We start from the raw sequence: 19117 nt of genomic DNA, 5'->3' as shown, positions 1-19117 counted from the left end.
ATATCGATAGCAGGGAACCCAAATTATACATCCATATTCTAATTTAGGTCTTACAAAGCTATTGTATAGACTGCAAATTGCATTTATATTTCTGAAATCAACAGTATTTCTATTTATAAATACCTATGTTCTGTATGCATCATTAACCTTTAGGGATCCTATGGTATAATTTGTACCATACGAGTGTTTCATGGTATATTGCGTTATAACTCTTCTATTTGAGCTTTTTCGTCCGGTTTTTTTTTCAAGTCCAGAGGCATTATAGAAGACATTACGTATGGTTTCACACCTTTCTGCGTCCAGACATAGGAGGTGATGACGTCATAATTTTAAAATATATATTTTCTCTTATGAAGCCTATGTTCATGATTTTTGGCGGGCTTATTTTTGCACGTAGAAGATTGAAATTTTGCACAAACATTAAGTCCACCGAGTAGTATTTACCAGATTTTTTTCAGATCTCTGCGTTAAAACAGGGGGGTCCAGAGGGGCTAAAAGTTGAAAAAAGGGATATTTTTACCCCAAAAATCCCGTATTTCCTCATTTTCCCGCCTTACATACATGATGGAGACACGTGAGTCATACCGTCTGAAAGGCAGTTCTATTCTGAAGAGAATGATGTGCAAACCATGATCCTAAGTTAATTAGGGATGTGTCAGGGAATTTTTATTAAAATATACTTCTGTATAGGGTAATATGGGACATTTTCTGAATTTTTTTGGCGGGCTTATTTTTACACGTGGAAGATTGAAATTGTGCATAAACATTCAGCCTACCTAGTAGTATTTATCATATTTTTCAGATCTCTGCGTTAAAACAGGGGGGTCCAGAGGGGCTAAAAGTTGAAAAAGGGATACTTTTACCCCAAAAATCCCGTATTTCCTCATTTTTCCGCCTTACATACATGATAGAGACACGTGAGTCATACCGTCTGAAAGGCAGTTCTATCCTGAAGAAAATGATGTGCAAACCATAATCCTAGGGTAATTAGGGATGTCTCAGGTTTTACCTGAAATCATGGTGTTTTACGGTAATTTGGGGCATTGTGGAGATTCTTGATAAAATTTCTCCAGCCCTTACTGTTCAAGATAAAAGCTTGAAATTTGGTACACACATTCAGTCTACAAAGTACTATTCATCAGATTTTTTGAGATCTCTACGTTTACACAGGGCCGCTCCAGAGGGGCCCAAAGTGTAAAAAAAAATCCCCCCGAAATTTTCCCTTTGACATCATTTTTCCCTCTCCTGGTATATGGTATGAGCATGCAAGGGGTACCATTTGAAAGCCAGTTTTATTCTGAAGAGAATGAGGTATGAACCATGATCCTAGGATAAATAGTGACAATGCAGTAGCTGCTTGACTGAAAGTCTAAAAAATACCCCAAAAACCCAGGATCCGGAAAGGGACAACGCATCTTATCACAGTGTAAAGGTAGATCGGGTTCCCATCATGTCTTTGGCAAAAAATAAAATAAAAGAATGGCTTCAAAATAAAAGCATTTCTTATGACAACACGTTCGTTAAAACTGAGTTAATTAGTCTTATACCTCCTGCGGCCAAAAGTGAATGCTGCAAGTATAAAGTGGACAAAATGGCGGCCTCTTCAGGTAGGGTAGGGAAGTTTTCAGAATACCCCTACTACTGTACATTTAATCCAACTGAACTGATTTGGAGTCAAGTAAAGGTACATGTGGCACGAAACAATAAACGTTTTACACTTAGTGAAGCGAAGACTCTTGTATGAATACAGAACCTCTGGAGAGCAGCAACTAATACTAATACATTTTACTCAGTATGATTTGTCCTTTTGTGTGTATTTATATATGTTGATTTTATAGAGGATTTGAAGTCAATGCAAGTAAGCACTCATTAATTGCATTGACCTCCAGACAAGAGTTCTGTGAGAACTAAAAACTTTTGTTGGGGCCGTGATGGCTCCGTAGTAGAGCGTTCACCTCTGGTGCATAAGGCCCTGGTTCGATCCCAGCTCGTGCCAAGTGGGCTTTGTGGTGAACAGATACTATTTTTGCAGATTTTATCGGAGTTCTCCCGTTTCCTCCTACTTTTTTCTTTGCACTGTTTCATTCATTCTCGTCATCACAGTCTCCTTTAGCCTACCCGGCATAACTGCGATACGTAAAACTCAAAGATTTCATTTCATTTCCAAACTTCTGTTACTCTCCCTCCCCCTCAGCGGTCGTCAAAACTGTTGACAACTCCGTTTTTATTAAAATAGTCAAGTAACAATTCAAAAATCAATTTACACTGTTATCAATTAGCTAAACTCAAGGCCAACGAAAGGGCTGGGTGAGGATTGCAACCGCACAAGGCGCCAAATTTTAGGGGATTTTAGGGGCGTCAAATTCACTATGATGATTAAGCTCCAATAATTATAATTTTGCTTGCAACATTATCCTGTTCAAATTACGTAGCATCTGTAGTTACTACTTCGTGTCAGGGTTCAATCATTCTGGGATTGTTTTTCTAAGTTCACCATAACAAATTTCCCCCCTTAATAAACTCAGAAGACTTCAATGTTGATGAATCTTGTATGTATGATGCTTTACCGTAAATTTATCGCCGCGTATTATTAAACAACAAACAAACAACCAAAAAAAAGTTACTTTGCCACCATCACATCAGGAGCACGTACGAAGAGAAAAACGTAGGAAAATGATTTCATTGAAAAATAATCAATAGAAACCAGGGCATTTGCCTGAGTTGAGGCGCCCGGGGCGAGACGCATTTATTCACTATTATCAGTGTGTATACATATGGTTATTTTTCTTCTGGTTCTTTTTAATGTAAGAACACAAGTATATAAGAGAAGAAACAAGAAGTGTTTTATTATTATTATTATTATTATTATTATTATTATTATTATTATTATTATTATTATTATTATTATTTTAACGCACTGATAATTTACCCATACATATTGTACTTGGTTTCCGATTTTATATTATGAAATTAATGTATCAAAGCAGGAAATACCAATTCAATTACCAACCCTGACATCCCTTGCCATTCCAACATTATGTCACAACCCCGACTGCCAAAAAAAAAAAAAAAAAAAAATACAACTGTTCAATAAAATTTCCCTTAAAATGACACATGTGCTACTTACTCACTAATGCAGGTAAACGTAATTAAGTGTTTTAAAATACGCAGTGTTATTATGAAAGTTGTAATTTATTATTTAGGCCTGGACATATTTAGATACACTCTATACCTCCGTGTGCGGGGGCTGATAGTGGAAGACGGAACACCAATATTCACCTGTACTTGAGCGTGGTGGGGGGAAAACTTCTTCTTTTTACTATCAGCTTATGTGGAACAGAGAATAGCAAAGATAATACGACACTCCCATCCAGTCCATACTGATAGTCTCTTTCTTTTTCTTTTCCTGTATTCAGTTGGAAACACATCATATAACCTGAACTGGTACAAATGATCCAGTTTTTGTACCCTAAGCGAATGGGCTTTCCTCTTATAAATTGTTTTGCATAAGTATCATACTTTCGTCAATTGAAATTATTTCCTCAAGAGCACAACGTTTTGTAACTAAGACGAAAGGTTGCCTACATATGGTTTCAGCTTGTATAAAGGATCCGCATTAGCGACTCGTTGGGCTTGGGCATCGTTGTTCAAATGAAGTTACACTGTATAGAACGTTACATAAACATTTAATAATTAGAAGTAATTGCGTTATTCCTACGTAATAGTAGATACTCATTAAAAATACAAGGCATTTAATGTAAAGTAGTTCTGAAATTAACCATAGACTCAATGCAAGCAAAATTCGAAACAAACAATGTGTACTACCTAGTCAAAAATTGAGCTTGTAGTGAATGCGAAATGTCCCTCATGCACAGCGTCCGGTAAATCGGACACCTAAAATTTGCATCTCACCTATCTCGTGCTAATGGAAATCATAGCTAAATATACAGGGTGGGCCATTTTAATTAATCCACGGAAATATCTGAAAAATGATAAAACATAGAAGAAATGTTTCAAGTACACGTTATATATTGCTAAGGGGGAAAACCAATTCCGCCAAAAGTACCCCTCCCCGCCCCCCGTAAATGGGGGTAACGGGGGTAACTTTGAAATGTCAAATGGGAACATGGGTTGAGTAATACCTCGTTCGAAAGGTCTTGGAAAACTAAGTAACGCTGTACCAAAAGATGTTTCATATTGTGCACCAGTTTCAAAATGGCCGCCATGATATGGTTCGGAAACTCCAGTACCCGTAGTATGAAAACCATGGAAGGTAAATGAATGGAACAAAATTGAAATACGTAAATATCATAGGGCATATCGAATGATGTAATCCCTGTGATCCCAGTGGCCTCCCTGAAGGGGTCTTGTGGGCTAACTTCAAAATTTCAATGTCCGACCGGACAACGGTTCGGGCGTACGCTTGACCTACCCAATGCTGTTTGGAAGGCAGACTTCATGCATAGAGAGTTGGTGCACTAACTTAACGCGGATGGCCACAGTTACATTTTGATTAACTATTAGCATTCATGTCATATTGTGAGCATGAGAGACGAAACGGTGTGTACGTATATCCCCGAAATGCTTTCCGAATAACCAGCACGCATTGCATAAAAGTTTCTCTTTTTTTAGTCACTACAGCGTCATCCTTACAAACAAATGTTTCAACCACACCATACCTATTTGTAAGGTTAGCCTTAATTTACGAATTAAAGTAGAGTTCTCGTTTGAACTTTCACTTTACTTTCCACCCCACTCACATACAGAGCGCAGGGAGAGATTATTTTGCAGGACTTGGGTTTCTCTCTATACATTATGGCAATTTTACTCTAATATTTTTATCTGTGTTGTATTATTCTCGAGCCTTGGAACGCCTCCGTGGTTTTCCTATTTAATTTTCGTTATTTTCATTTATGTCTAACCGTATTCATACTATGGGCACTAGACGTTTTCTTAGACAAAGTCACCATGTCTTTGCGATCATTTTGAAAACGGTGTCTCATGTCGAAAATTTTCTTACAAAAGCTGTTTGATATTAATTTGTCTATGTAACGTGATGTTACTCGCTTCAAGCTTCTATTTGAAATTTTCAAGTTGGCCCCGGATACCTTTCAGTTGGCCCTTGGAGTCACCCCGACAACACCTCTCGATGTGCCTTACGTCAGTTAGCTACATCAGTTTTTCTTTTGTTGATTTATCTCCAATCGCTTTCATACTACGGGTACTAAATCTTTCCTCTGACACGGATACTGTGTTTCGGCGGCCTTTTGAGAACACTGCCATTTCACATCAATCGTTTTCTCCTGCAATATGTTAGATTTTGCAAGATTTATCGAACGAGGTACCACTCGACTCATGTTACTATTTGAAATTTTGAAGTTAGCCCCCAAGACCCCTTTAGGGAGGCCACTGGGATCACAGGGACCACACCGTTCGATATGCCCTATGATATTTACGTATTTCAATTTTGTTCCATTCATTTACCTTCCATGGTTTTCACACTACGGGTACTGGAGTTTCCGAACCATATTATGGCGGCCATTTTGAAACCGGTGCACAATATGGAACATCTTTTGGTACAGCGATACTTAGTTTTCCAAGACCTTTCGAACGAGGTATTACTCAACCCATGTTCCCATTTGACATTTCAAAGTTACTCCCCGTTACCCCCATTTAGGGGGGGGCGGGGAGGGGTACTTTTGGCGGAATTGGTTTTCCCCCTTAGCAATATATAACGTGTACTTGAAACATTTCTTCTATGTCTTATCATTTTTCAGATATTTCCGTGGATTAATTAAAATGGCCCACCCTGTATAGTTCGTAATAAATGTTGATATTTATACTTTAATTTTTATACAAAATTTAAAGCTTTATGAACACCTTTATATTTATTTATATGTAAAAAGTACAACATACTGCCTCGCCGCAATGTTTTAGTCTAATCAATGTTATAGAGTCAACCACTGAAAACTGTGACTGCTAAATTATTTCTAAAAAACACTCACTAGTACTTCCCATTTTCTTTCTATAGAAACAACCATTCGTTACCCTAAGAAAACTTTAACTTTTAGACAATTTGTATTTCGGACTTCCATTACGAGTAGCACCAGTAGAAAGGTCCGGATATCAAGCGTGGAAGCAGATTCACAGCATTTAACAAACATAACCATAGTTATACAGATTCCAAATCTCAGTTCCAAAATTTTAATGTTTATTTCTATTACCAGGATACAAGGGCAATTTTACAGCTGTCTGCTTTCTAACGATCCGGATTATAGGATACATCCGTTATCTCATAACCATTTTACTTCCTACACCAGGAACCTTGATTATTTATTACAAAGTATTCGACGTATATACTTCAATTATTAATAATATTTCTCATTCATTTATTTAAAACAGCGACGTATTGGTACATGACATCCATCTCGTAGTTTGAACATAAGCTGTAATATTAGCCTTCTATATTCAAGAAACTCCATATTATTTAATACAATAGTTATTTCATACAAAATATAACTTAATAATTTAGCATTGGGAATCATCTGGGATACGAAAGTAGGCGGGGCTAAGCTCTTAGCAATTCATATTATAACCTATCTCAATGATATTCCACAAACACATATTACCATATATTAAATAGCACTTAAAACTTGGCTTTAAACGTCAAATTAATTCGATTTTACGTTTATCAACTTTACTGCTTATTTTTGTATATCCATCAATCGGTCAATAATTAAGAAAAAGATAAAAATGCATGTATACAGAATTTAAAGCACTTTCCGCCCAGTGATTCATTTAGTATTCCCGAAAACTATAATTTATCGACTCGTTTTAATAAAATTTGAGTTGAAAATTGATAATAACATTTTAAAATTAGTAACAGAAATCTTAAAATGAAATGAACAAGTATTTACAATAAAATAAAACAATCAAATAATGACAATGTAGACCAAACAAATCAGATTTGTAACGATTGTTTTTCAGATCGTTACAAAACATAGGAAGAATAGATAGTAGAATCACGAACTACAAAGAATTATAGGGCTGAAAACATACAGTTTCTTCGAAAAATGAATAAAAACACGCGTCCGGTTTATCGGACGCTGTGCACTAATGGGAAGCCCATTTTATTGATGATATCATTTGTGAGGGCAGAAAGAGAAGCAGGTTGGTGTCTACACATTTGGTGTGTATCTGAAATGCTGCCTTACTTTGCCGCTGCTGGTCACTGGAACTATTTACGATATACCATAGCATATCTTAGGTTCATGGAAAGAATGCCTGGAACACTTCTTGAAGGAGAACATGTTATGAGGCATACCAGTGGCTTGTAGAATTTTACATTGTCAGACATTATGATGGCAAACACTTTTATGAGATATAGTCATGGTTAAAGCGGAACTTTCTTAAGAGGCAAAACAATGAATTATACCACTGTGAAACAATGGACTTTGAGTATGTATGCAACAAGTCAGCTACAGAACCACTTATGCAATCTGAAGAACAATGCCAGACCGAAAGAGACGTTTTATCCCAAAGAAGAGAGCAAAGGAAGGATTATTCGTGATTCTGATGACAGAAAAAAAAAAATGCAAGAAAGTTGGAGATGTGCATACAGCCTTTAAGCCAGGGATGCAAATAACCTCTCGCCCACTCGCTTGGGCCGAGTGGTTCATCGGTGCGGGCAAGTATTTCATATCATACCGAAATGATTTCTATTGTGGGGTGTGGGCTAGTAGGTTTTTTATTGGGCGCCTAAAGGATTAGTAAATATTGTATCGGGAAGAATAGCATCTCACGAGGCAAATGTATACAATGCTTACATCATCATCATCATCACCATAGGTATTATGTCCTTATTGGCAGGTCACTTGCCGCACTGAGAAGCTTCCGTGCTCCACGGTCCTCCGTTAACCTCTTCTCTTCACGTATGATCTTTCTATTTTTATATCATTAATTAATTGTAGTCTCATTTGCCCCTCCCTTTCTTTCCTGTCACCATACCCTCTAGGACGTCCCTCATGATACAATTTCTTCTTAGGCAATGTCCCAATCAGTTTCTCTTCCTCCTCCTAATAATATCTAAAAGTGTTCTTTTCTCCCTCACCATTTCTAACCCCCTCTCATTCGTTTTCCGCTTGACTCAACTAATTCATTCCATTCTTTTCCACACCCACATTTCGAGGGCTTCCAGTGGTTTTTCATCAACTTTACGTAATGTACATGTTTCCACCCCAAACAGTACAACACTCCACACGAATCATTTATGAATCTTTTTCTCAACTCTTTATTCAAGGTCCCACAAAACAGACTTTTCTTATTCCTAAAGGCTTCTTTCGCCATTCTTATCTTTGCTTTTGTTTCATGTTCGCATCTCATACAATAACTAAGAATACTACCCAGATATCGAAAACTAGTCACTTGTTGTAGTTTCTCCCCTCCCACTTTTATATTTGACACACACCGCTTCGTTCTAATCACCATGGCTTTTGTCTTTCTAACATTTATTTTCATCCCATATTCTTCAAAGCCTTTCCTCAGGTTTTCTATATCTTATTCATTTTCTTTTCAGATTCTATAACAAGCGCCATATCGTCTGCAAATCTTATGTATCTAATCATTCTACCTCCTACTGAAATGCCGTCCTGTGTTTACTCTTTTTCACTAACTCTTTTAGATAAATATTAACTATTGTTGGCAAGAGACAGCATCCTTGTCGAACTCCCCTTTCAATTGCACACTTCTCTGTCAGTTCTTTCCCTATCCTAACACTTACTTGTTGGTTCATATATAACATTGCTTACGAAATAGGAAAATTTGTGATCTTCAAATTTGAGCAAAGTTTGCCGTATGGATTTTATGTACCTCTTCATAAACGTGTTATCAAAATCAATGAAGGGACGAAAAGTACCGGGCCTAAAACTTCTTTTGCAATAGACACAACGTTACTATATTCTAGGGTTGTAGCTCTTCAGATATACAAAGAAATAAACATGCTCGACGTATTAAAATATGACTGCAGTACCTCCATCGATGTTTAGAGATGATGGCCATATCCGAGAAGCTAAAGGCAAACCTATTTAAAGACTAACATGGTCATACCCATGTCCGCCAGTCTTTGTAGCAAACCCTTGCTGATTCTTATTGAAGGTTATGCTTCTATCTGTGGGTAGCGAATTGGCCAGCGAGAGGAACTGTCAGATTTATTGCAAAACTTCTGTGATAAAGTCATTGCACGTTAGATAGAAGCAGACGTCAATTTAATTTTCGGCAAATATTACGAATACAGAGTTAAATCATCCACGAGGACTGCTCGAGGGAGGCAGTCTGTATAAGGAGGTTTATTTTGACGAAGGAAGCGTCAATTGCTGCACAGAATTTATTCAACTTTTAAACAGATATCAAATCAAATCTACATGGTATCATTAAGAGAAACAAGGGCTGCAATTGAAAAGCACAAGAATATCATTTTAAATTTACAAGCATCCCACGCTCTTTCGGGATGTGACACTATTGCTAGCCATTATGGCATAGGAAAAGTTCTAAAATGACTCAATGCTAAATATATACTTCAGAAATTAGGTCATATCGATAGTGCGTAACAGACGTAATAAAAGAAGCTATGAAGTTTGTCACTGCTTGTTATGGACTTGAATCTCTTGACATCCGGAATACAGAATTGCTCTGTGGGCGAGAGAAACTAGCCAGTCACAGCTCCATGCTCTTGCCTTCTTATCTATCCCACCTGTAACTGAAAGTTTTGTAGAAAATGTTAAACGGGCTCACTTTCAAGTAAGTTTATGACTGTCCGCAAGTGACGTAGATGGTATAAAAACGAAGACAAGCAGCTGACTGATTCCTATTACCATTCCAAAAGCACTACTTTAACTCCCCAAGACATTTTGAACATGACGAAGTGTTCCTGTCAGTCAAATAAACCATGCTCAACAATGATAGGTCAAGTAATATTTCGTGCAACCTTTGCCACTGCATTCTTTGTCACTGCGTATACTAAGGAGATAATTGTTATAATCCGCATACTGTGGGAGAACAAGAAAGGATGAGTGATAGGGAAGATATTTAGTGATCTAGGGTTAAAAATTATTGTTCAGGACATGTTAAAAATATAACTGATGTGACAGAAGAAGGGAAAATATTTAAGTTACAAGTTACAACTTTCCTTTACTGTTACATGACTACCATAGAATTATTCTTTAAAAAGCACTTCAGAAATATTTGGAAAATAAAAGTTCATTTTAAAACTGAATAGACTTCATTTTTGATTCTCAACCCCAAAAGCATAGAAATGAAACCTTGTATACAGAAATCGCTCTACATATATAATATGCATATTTGATCCGCCATATTGGATGTCATCTTGAATATTTAGATTTATGAAGCTTCGTTTAAGAAATGGACTCCATTTTTGAATTTCTCGACCCAAAAAACATAGAAGATGACACCTCGTTTACAGAAATCACTTTACATAGGTTATACAATATGCATATTTGATCTGCTCTATTGGACGCCATCTTGAATATTTCAGTTTGCCCACTGGTGACAAAGTGGCATCAAGCGGTTTTGAAATCCACACATATTAAATTATCAATTTCAATCATAAAACTTTTGCCGTACCACAAACAAAGGTTTTCTATTTGGACCCGACAGGGCCCATAACTTGTTGGGGAGCAAGGCAAGGTGACCAGACGTCCCACTTTAGCAGGGACAGTCCCTTATTTTCAACCCTTGTCCCGTTTTTTTCTGATTCTCAAACGGGACGCCTAAATGTCCCGTTTTTAAGCAAAAATGATCCAGATGTCCCGTAATTATTATTCAAAATATAAATGGCCAATGCAAATTCTACGCTCTTTCGTACCGACACTCGTTGGGAAGGTTCAGCCGTACCTAGAATTTCTGAATATTAAAATGAAAATAGAGTGTCCTGTGGTTCAAGTGGGAATTGAGTGGGAATTCTGAATGTTCAAGTAGTTAAAAGTATTGTTGGGTAATACTTAAATTAGGAACACTGTGTTATCATCCTTACTTGTGTATTTTGTAAATTGAAAACACTGCTGAGTCCCAAAAAGCAACGTGGAAGTCCCTCCCCCCCCTTCCCCACGGTCGCCGATTCGTATGAGTCCCGTTTTTGAAAGTAAAAGTTCTGGTCACCTTGGAGCAAGGCAGGCAACTGCCTCCCCAGGGAAGCTCCCGTCGTTCGAAGGAACCCACTTTAAGACAAAAGTGTCTTATTCTATACGATACGAACATGAAATTATAAATGAAGCATCAAACAGGTTCACTACATTACATAAATAAAACAGCACACAAAAGGTAAATAAAACAAAAATGAGTCGTGGGCCCATTTCAGTAAAAAAAAAAAAAAAAATGTATATTATTAGGGCTAAGTTCCCTAGAAATAATATTTGTTCCTATGGCTCTGAGATTTATCAATATTTTCCCCGTAATTAATTTGTCATGTATGGAACGGGTCCAGGGGCGTAATTAATGGCCCTGCAGAGCTTTCTGTGCGGGAGGGCCCGCAAAAAATAAGAGAAAAATGAAAAAGGGTCCTATTTTCGAATTTTGTGAGAGGGCCCATGCGATCTTTTGTAGGGATCCAAATATTAAAGCTTGCCCCCCCAGAGAAATCTAAGTTACGGCACTGGCACCCGGACTATAATAATTGAAGAGGGAAAAAACTGTCAACCTTTTATAAAGTGCATTACTACAGACATTGGTATATCCTATAATATCATTGACTACTAATTTTGATATTTTCAGTAGTATAAATGTTCTCCATAGATGGTAGCATAGTGCATGTTCCCAATCTTTGTCCGAGAAATTATTTAGATTCAACTGTTTGAAACAACATTTTCTAAAATATTAATCACAGTTTAGGATTCGTTGAAATTATCTAGTCATAGTTAATATCTATAGTCATTCGTCTTTATGTTAATGGTAAAATTAAGAAGATCCTGTTAGAAATTACCGGAACTGATCTGACTGGGACACAAAACATGCGTTTGCTAAGGCTCGATACCATTACTGCTGCCATCAACACTGCCTCTGTCCAAAACATTCCGGTTCGCACCGTTCATACTTACAAACCAGCTCTTCCCCCTCATTATCAAACGTTCCCGGGCACATTATAGAGACTACACTCACACAGGCAATCTTGAGTCTCTCCGTCTCCACCGTCAGTATCAACGGACTGTCCATAACTACATAGTTGCTTATAAACGCCGCCGCTGGATCACTACCTGTAATGAACTTTCCACCACCACTCATCTCACAAAATACTGGAAGCGTTTTCACCAACTCACTGGCCGCTCATCTCGCACACCTTACCCACTCTTAGACGGAGACCAACCCCTTGCTGACGATACTGCGAAAGCAAACGCCTTTGCCGATTACCTTCAAGGAATTTTCACTCCTCTTTCACCTGATCCGTCTCTACGCCGCCATCCAGCCGATAATCTCAATCTTTCAACACCAGATCTTCAACCCAATTCCAGCCACCATCTCCCTGTAAATAGTGATCTTACTGCTCCTATTACGGTTGAAGATATACACATCACAGTCGCCAGAAAACGTCAGTCGGCTCCAGGCGCTGATCGTATTTCTTACCGACATGTGAAAGAGGCTCCATATATTCTTCTTCATTTACTGGCTGCTATCTATACATTTATTTTACGCACAGGCTTCATTCCGACTTCTTGGAAATCCTCGATCACTCTCATGTTTCCCAAACCAAACAAGCCTACACATGCTGTCTCTTCGTATCGGCCCATTCAGCTCACGCTAGTGTTCAGCAAAATTCTAGAACGTATCCTTGTTACGCGTCTGCACCGTCATCTATCCGCTCATAATTTACTTCCTCTTTCGCAAGCAGGCTTTCGCCCTTCCTATAGTATTAATGATCAGCTTATGCGCCTTACAACCCATATTACACTGCAGTTCAATACATCCAAACCTTCCTGTCTGGTCTTATTCGATCTGGAAAAAGCTTTTGATAAGGTATGGCATCTTGGTCTTATATATAAACTCCTCTCTTTCCGTCTTCCTCTGTGTTACATCCGTTTCATCTTCCACTTTCTCTCTTGCCGCCTTAGTTATATATCTATCAACAACCACCTCTCCCACCCCATTTTCCTGCATTCTGGAGTTCCTCAAGGTTCATCATTATCTCCGTTATTATATCTCTTATATGTAGCCGATTTTCCTCCATTACCTGGCAATATCAGTTTATATCAGTTTGCCGATGACACAGCCTTCCTCGCAACCGCAAACACTGCCCAAGAGATCAATCGAACACTGCAGATTGCAATTGACACCTTTCTCGCTTGGTGCAGACGCTGGAGATTGAAATTAAACGCTGGCAAAACACAAACAATCATATTTCTTCCTCCGAACAAGCGCTCACGCGTCTATCGCAATCCGGCTAACTTCTCTGTCCATGTCGACCACGTTCCTCTCCAGCCACAAAACACTGTTACATATTTAGGCATAGTCTTCGACAGACATCTTAAATGGACAGCCCATCTGAAATCCATATGTGCCAAAGCCTACAATCGTCTCAATCTTTTACGCCGCATCACTGGTACAACTTGGGGCCTAAACACCCGAACACTTTTAACCACTTACAAAGTTTTCCTTCGTCCCGTTCTTACCTTCGGGTTTACTGCCTGGATTGCCGCTGCTCCCTCGTTTTATACTCGACTACAAATTCTTGAACGGCATGCCCTCCGACTAGCTTTCCGAATCCGCCTTCCCAGCCCTACCAACGAACTCTATGACCGCACTCTATTTCCCCACATTCTTTACCATCTCGAAACATTGCGACACCGCTACATTTCTTCTCGGTTTCAAACTCATCACCCCATGCTTCTAGCCACAATGCATCATTTCGCTTTACATCCTTCCAATATCCTTCTACGCCATACACCGCTTTCCCTCCTCTTTACCCTCTACCACTTCTCCCTACCCCCCGACAGTCCAGACCATCTATTCATCACAGACTACATCACCGCCACGGCATCACCTTGCATCATTCCATCTTATGCACAGTAGTCCTATTGTCTAACTGGGCTTCCCCTGTCTCCATCAGATCCGGAGTCGCCCCCGGATCAGAAGATAACACGCATCTGTTTAGCTAACTATACCCGATGTTGTGACGTTTGGTGCACCTCATTTCCATTCATCCCATTCACCTTAATTTATGATTATGGTTAAAGGCCATAATGTCCACCCTTTTCCACAATATATGCTTATTTAATCAAATGAATTAATGTATCCCCACTGTATTTATGATTGTGTATAAACTGATGTTGAATAAAGTTTAATAAAAATAATAATACCCATCCACACTCTCCAAATCCTCACGATCCCATTACTCCACTTCCCGATATAAAGGGCGGTACCCTTTGGGCGGGAGCTAGTCGACCGCGACTAGCAAAAAAAAAAAAAAAGTTTGCTAAGTGCGACGACTTTGATGATTAACTTCTTCAGCGTTTATATTGTACTTTTTGAAGGAGCAATATAAGGTAATTTAAACCTTTGCTTCAAATTTTAACATAGAGTAATTAAAGTTAGTGTTCGTAATCTGGAAGTTTAGAAGTTACGCCCCTTGAGACTTCTTACAAGGGAAGTCTATTTTCTATTTATTTTGCTACAGTATTAAGCGTATTCTCTAACAGAAAAATACCATCTGGACTATACGTGTCAGTGTTCGTAAGTTTCCTATATATATATATATATATATATATATATATATATATATATATAAAAGAAACTCCATGCCTGACAAAAATTTTCCCTTTTCTTATCAAAATTTCCTTAGTTTGTTGAAAAATGAAATCAATTGAGTTTTACGTCCCACATTATGTCGGCTAGGCTAAAGGAGACAATGATGATGAGAAATGAATGAAATGGTGGAATGAAGAAAGTGGGAGGAAATGGAAGAACCCCGAGGAAAGCCACGCACACGGTGTTTGTCCACCACAAAACCTAGATTGTTGAGTGTCTAATTCTTACGACAGAAATTATGTGATAATATAGCTACATTAAAGGAAGTGCTTGCCTTTGCTTTTATTTTTATAACTTTTTCTTTGCTTCTTAATAACAGATTCAATATGGTTTTCATATGTAAGGCGGCAACTAACTAATTGTCACACCTAAATCTTTCACTTTATCCTCTCTTCGTAGTATTTCGTCATTCATCTTATACTCATATTTATATGTTACTAACTTTCTAGAAAATGATATAACAAGACATTTTCTTACATTAAAAAACAATCTGTTTTCCATGCTCAACCTGTAATAATTATTTAAGTCAGCCTGCAAATCTAAAGCATCATTTATTTTATTAACTACTTTATATAATTTAAGGTCATCTGCAAACAGCAAACAATAAGATGACTTAATTGTTTGCGGTAGATCATTTATAAATAACATAAAAAATAATGGTCCTAAGTTGGAACCTTGTGGGACACCTGATAGAACTTCATACTGAACTGAATTAGTTTGCTAATAGGAAACGTATTGTTTTCGACTTGATACATAGGATATGATCAATTTCAACAAACTATTAGAGAAACCATATAGCCAATTTTTGATCAAGATAGAGTGATCAAGTTTGTCAAACGCTTTAGCAAAATCTGCATAAACTACATCAACTGAGTTACCATTGTTAATTGCATTAGATATAAATTGAGTAAACGTTACTAAATTTGTCACTGTAGATCTTTTAGGGCAAAAGCCATGCTGGAATTCAGAAATATATGATTTTACATGATTATATATTCTTTTGTACAAAATCTGTTCAAATATTTTAGAGCTATTGATCAAGCATAAAATTCTAGCTTATAGGTTTATTTGCTTTGGCTGTTCCGAGCTTAAGATATAAGTAAAAACACATTAAGAACAAATAATAAAGAAGCTATGTCTACCTGATAGATAACAATAAGAAATGATATTAAAAAAACAATGAGTTGTCAGTACGGGACTGTAAACCTACTTTTGGACCACCCTGTATATCACTTTGTTCTAATTAATGAGATCTACCGATTGGTATATGTCTCATCTTCCTATATTCTTTAAATAAGTGTAAAATTAAAGGCAATTCCTAACTTATGTTGCTAGATGTATAGGCTGGAATCGTAAAATGTTTAGGCTAGAATTCAATTTCCCCTTTTTCTTTATTTTCAGAAATGCAGGATCTAGTTGTGTAGAAAGATTGCTCTGTGAAGCCAATAAGGAGCCACCGATTCGTTCCAACGCTAACTCCATTCTGGCTTATATTTCAAGCGCCTTTCTTAGCTGGTGGTTTGGGGTGAAACTCGTCGAAGTGCTTTCTGCGGCTTTCAACAATAATTGTTCTGAAACTTACCCTGCTTGTACAGTACCTCTGCAATAAACATTTTGAACATTAATTCCTGTGCTCTCATTGTGCATTTTTTACCATTCTGTAGATACCAATGGTGGCTCGTGACCCAGTCAGACTGTGTGCAACACTTGTTAATTTAGATCCAGTCTCTTCCTCCTCTGCACACACACACACACACACACAACACACATACGTATATATTGCGAGCGTTATCTCAAACACTTCTCAAACTTTATATCAATTAATTATATGAGAAAGCACATGTCTGGTTTTCGTAATTTGTTCATTGTTGTTGTTGTTGTTCATATTATGCTTTTCCAAAGCATGTAACTTTAGTATTGTCCGTGAGACGAGTTCTCGTCTCGGAAACGAGAGCAGAAGTATATTTTTAAATTCGATATGAGACAAGAAATTTCTCGAATCTTGTGGGGAACATTACTTTTCCGAACTATTAGATTGTAACACTGCTCTAGTGTTATATGAACCATAATATAAAAACGTATAAATTGATGAGGTGATTATACGAGCAAAATTAAGAGCATTTATCGACGTTTAAAGATACACAAGTCATTACACAATTTACTCCAATAATAAATATGATTTAAATGTTGTTATATCACACTCTTTGTGAACTTCTTGTGAAATGATAGGATTCTGATAAGTTTTAGATGAAACTAAGGAAAAAGATCAGGGCATACGTTTTGTATATTAATTTACAGAACGAGACTAGAAAAATTTCGAGACGAGATCAGAAGAGCTTCTAGAGAATCGAGACGAGATGATAAACAGTTCTTCCATGATTGAAACAACATGAGACGACAAACAATTCTTCCATGATTGATACAAGATAAGATGATAAACAGTTTTTCCTGGATTGAAATAAGACGAGGTGATAAAAAATTCTTCCATGACTGAAAGAAGACGAGATGATAAAAAATTCTTCCATGACTGAAACAAGACGAGACGATAAACAATTCTTCCAGGATTGAAACAAGACGAGGTGATAAACAATTCTTCCATAATTGAAACAAGACGAGATGATAAACAATTCTTCCATGATTGAAACAAGACAAAATGATAAAGAATTCTTCCAGGATTGAAACAAGATGAGATGATAAACAGTTTTTCCAGGATTGAAACAAGACGAGACAAGAAAGCCTTATCTCGTCTTGCCTCGAATCGCAGGAGTCACTATTTAACTATAAAACCGCATCCATGTGAAGTTTTGAATTTTTGTGTTTCAAATGAATTAAGTCACCAAAATCCATATTGGCGGAAGTCATATCTTTTAAAAGAGAATCACAAATACGAAAAACACAACAAACGATTTGTTGCTTTACGAACCTAATCGTAATTGTCGAGCACAGAAATATTGAGCTTTCTTTTTGTCCTGCTAGCTGATGCTAGCAACTACCCGAAGAGGATTATGTCCTTTGCAGGAGAAAAGATGTAGGGAGATCATGGTGCTTTAAAGCAGGAATTCGGATATGGGCAATTTAAGTGAAAAATAACTGTATTATAAATCAATGAATGGTCATTATGATCTTTAACCATAATCATTAGAAAGGATGAATAAAGACATATACAAACTTGCAGTGAAATATAAACTGTAAGGGTGGATGAAATCAGATACAATGAAATCACCAGTTTCACAAACATATATTAATTTTTTACGTAGGGGACGCTAGACATCAATGAAGACAAGGGGTGCCATGTTAGAGTGTAAAGGATCACTGTACAGTCATGTTGAAAATGATTGTCGAGTATCTATAACTGTTTTGTTGTGGGAATATAATTTGATAATCATTTTACTGAGTACTTTTAATACTGTTACTATGTGTATGATCGGGAAATACATATATTTGTAGTAAATTTAATAGAAAAAGAATTATAAGTACGAAAATTAGAATGAGTGAAATAAAATGTTGCTAAATGGAGAAGAAAAGTTTTTTCGTTGTATTGTTCTTATTTACTGCTCTTTTGACATGAAATTTACCACATACATGTCTTGCTGATTATACACATACTAACATTATAAGAAATATCGGACGAAATCGTTATCAAATTATATTCCTACAACAGCATATTTATAGAATGCGACAATAATTTTTGACATGCCTGTACGTATGATGGCCTTACTTCAGGTCGTACCGGTACATGTGTAGAGTGTAGTTCGTAATAGACCACGTCAGGGTGGTCTGGAGGGAGAGTGTAGCGATATAAGGAGGAAGATAACAGTAAGCTGGGAGAAACATGCAGGTGTGGTTTTCAAAAGTTTGCTGTAAAAGTGGAGGTTAGTTTGCAGGCGCCGGGTAATGTTTTGTGTAATCTTCTGGGCGCCGGGCATAATCTTCTGGGAAAGTTCCCCCCAAAAAATGTAATATATTGTTCGTGATTCAAAAAGGGTTTTAAGAACTATAACAGGGTCCAAAATGAATGACTCGTGTAGGCCAATATTTAAAGAACTTAAAATATTGCCTTTACCCTCACTGTGCATATTTCGCACGTTGCTCTTTGTTAAAACTAACATTGAATTACTTAACACACCAACAATTCATAAATATGATACCAGGCGTAAAGATAAAATTCCGAGCAAGCAGCATCGCACAAAGTTATATGAAAGGAATCCAACATTAAACTTCCTCAGCATATTCAAATAACAGAACAAAGAGGAGAATTCAAGAGATTAGTGAAAACCTATCTATTACACCACTGCTTTTATTCCGTGAA

At 37.2% G+C, this 19117-nt stretch overlaps 1 protein-coding gene across 1 annotated transcript in view; it reads left to right on the top strand.

Annotated features, from left to right (window-relative positions):
* Positions 1-16417, top strand: part of LOC145665182 (uncharacterized) — a 31768-nt gene extending 15351 nt beyond the window's left edge. Inside the window, exon 3 of the mRNA XM_081732466.1 lies at positions 16210-16417. Coding sequence (XP_081588592.1) covers positions 16210-16417 — 208 coding nt within the window. The remainder of the gene's footprint in view (positions 1-16209) is intronic.
* The last annotated feature ends 2700 nt before the right edge of the window (positions 16418-19117 follow it).

Source organism: Thermobia domestica, chromosome 11 (assembly GCF_964235325.1).
Source record: "Thermobia domestica chromosome 11, izTheDome1.hap1.1, whole genome shotgun sequence".
Lineage (NCBI taxonomy): Eukaryota > Metazoa > Arthropoda > Insecta > Zygentoma > Lepismatidae > Thermobia > Thermobia domestica.
This window is presented reverse-complemented; position numbering and strand designations above follow the sequence as displayed.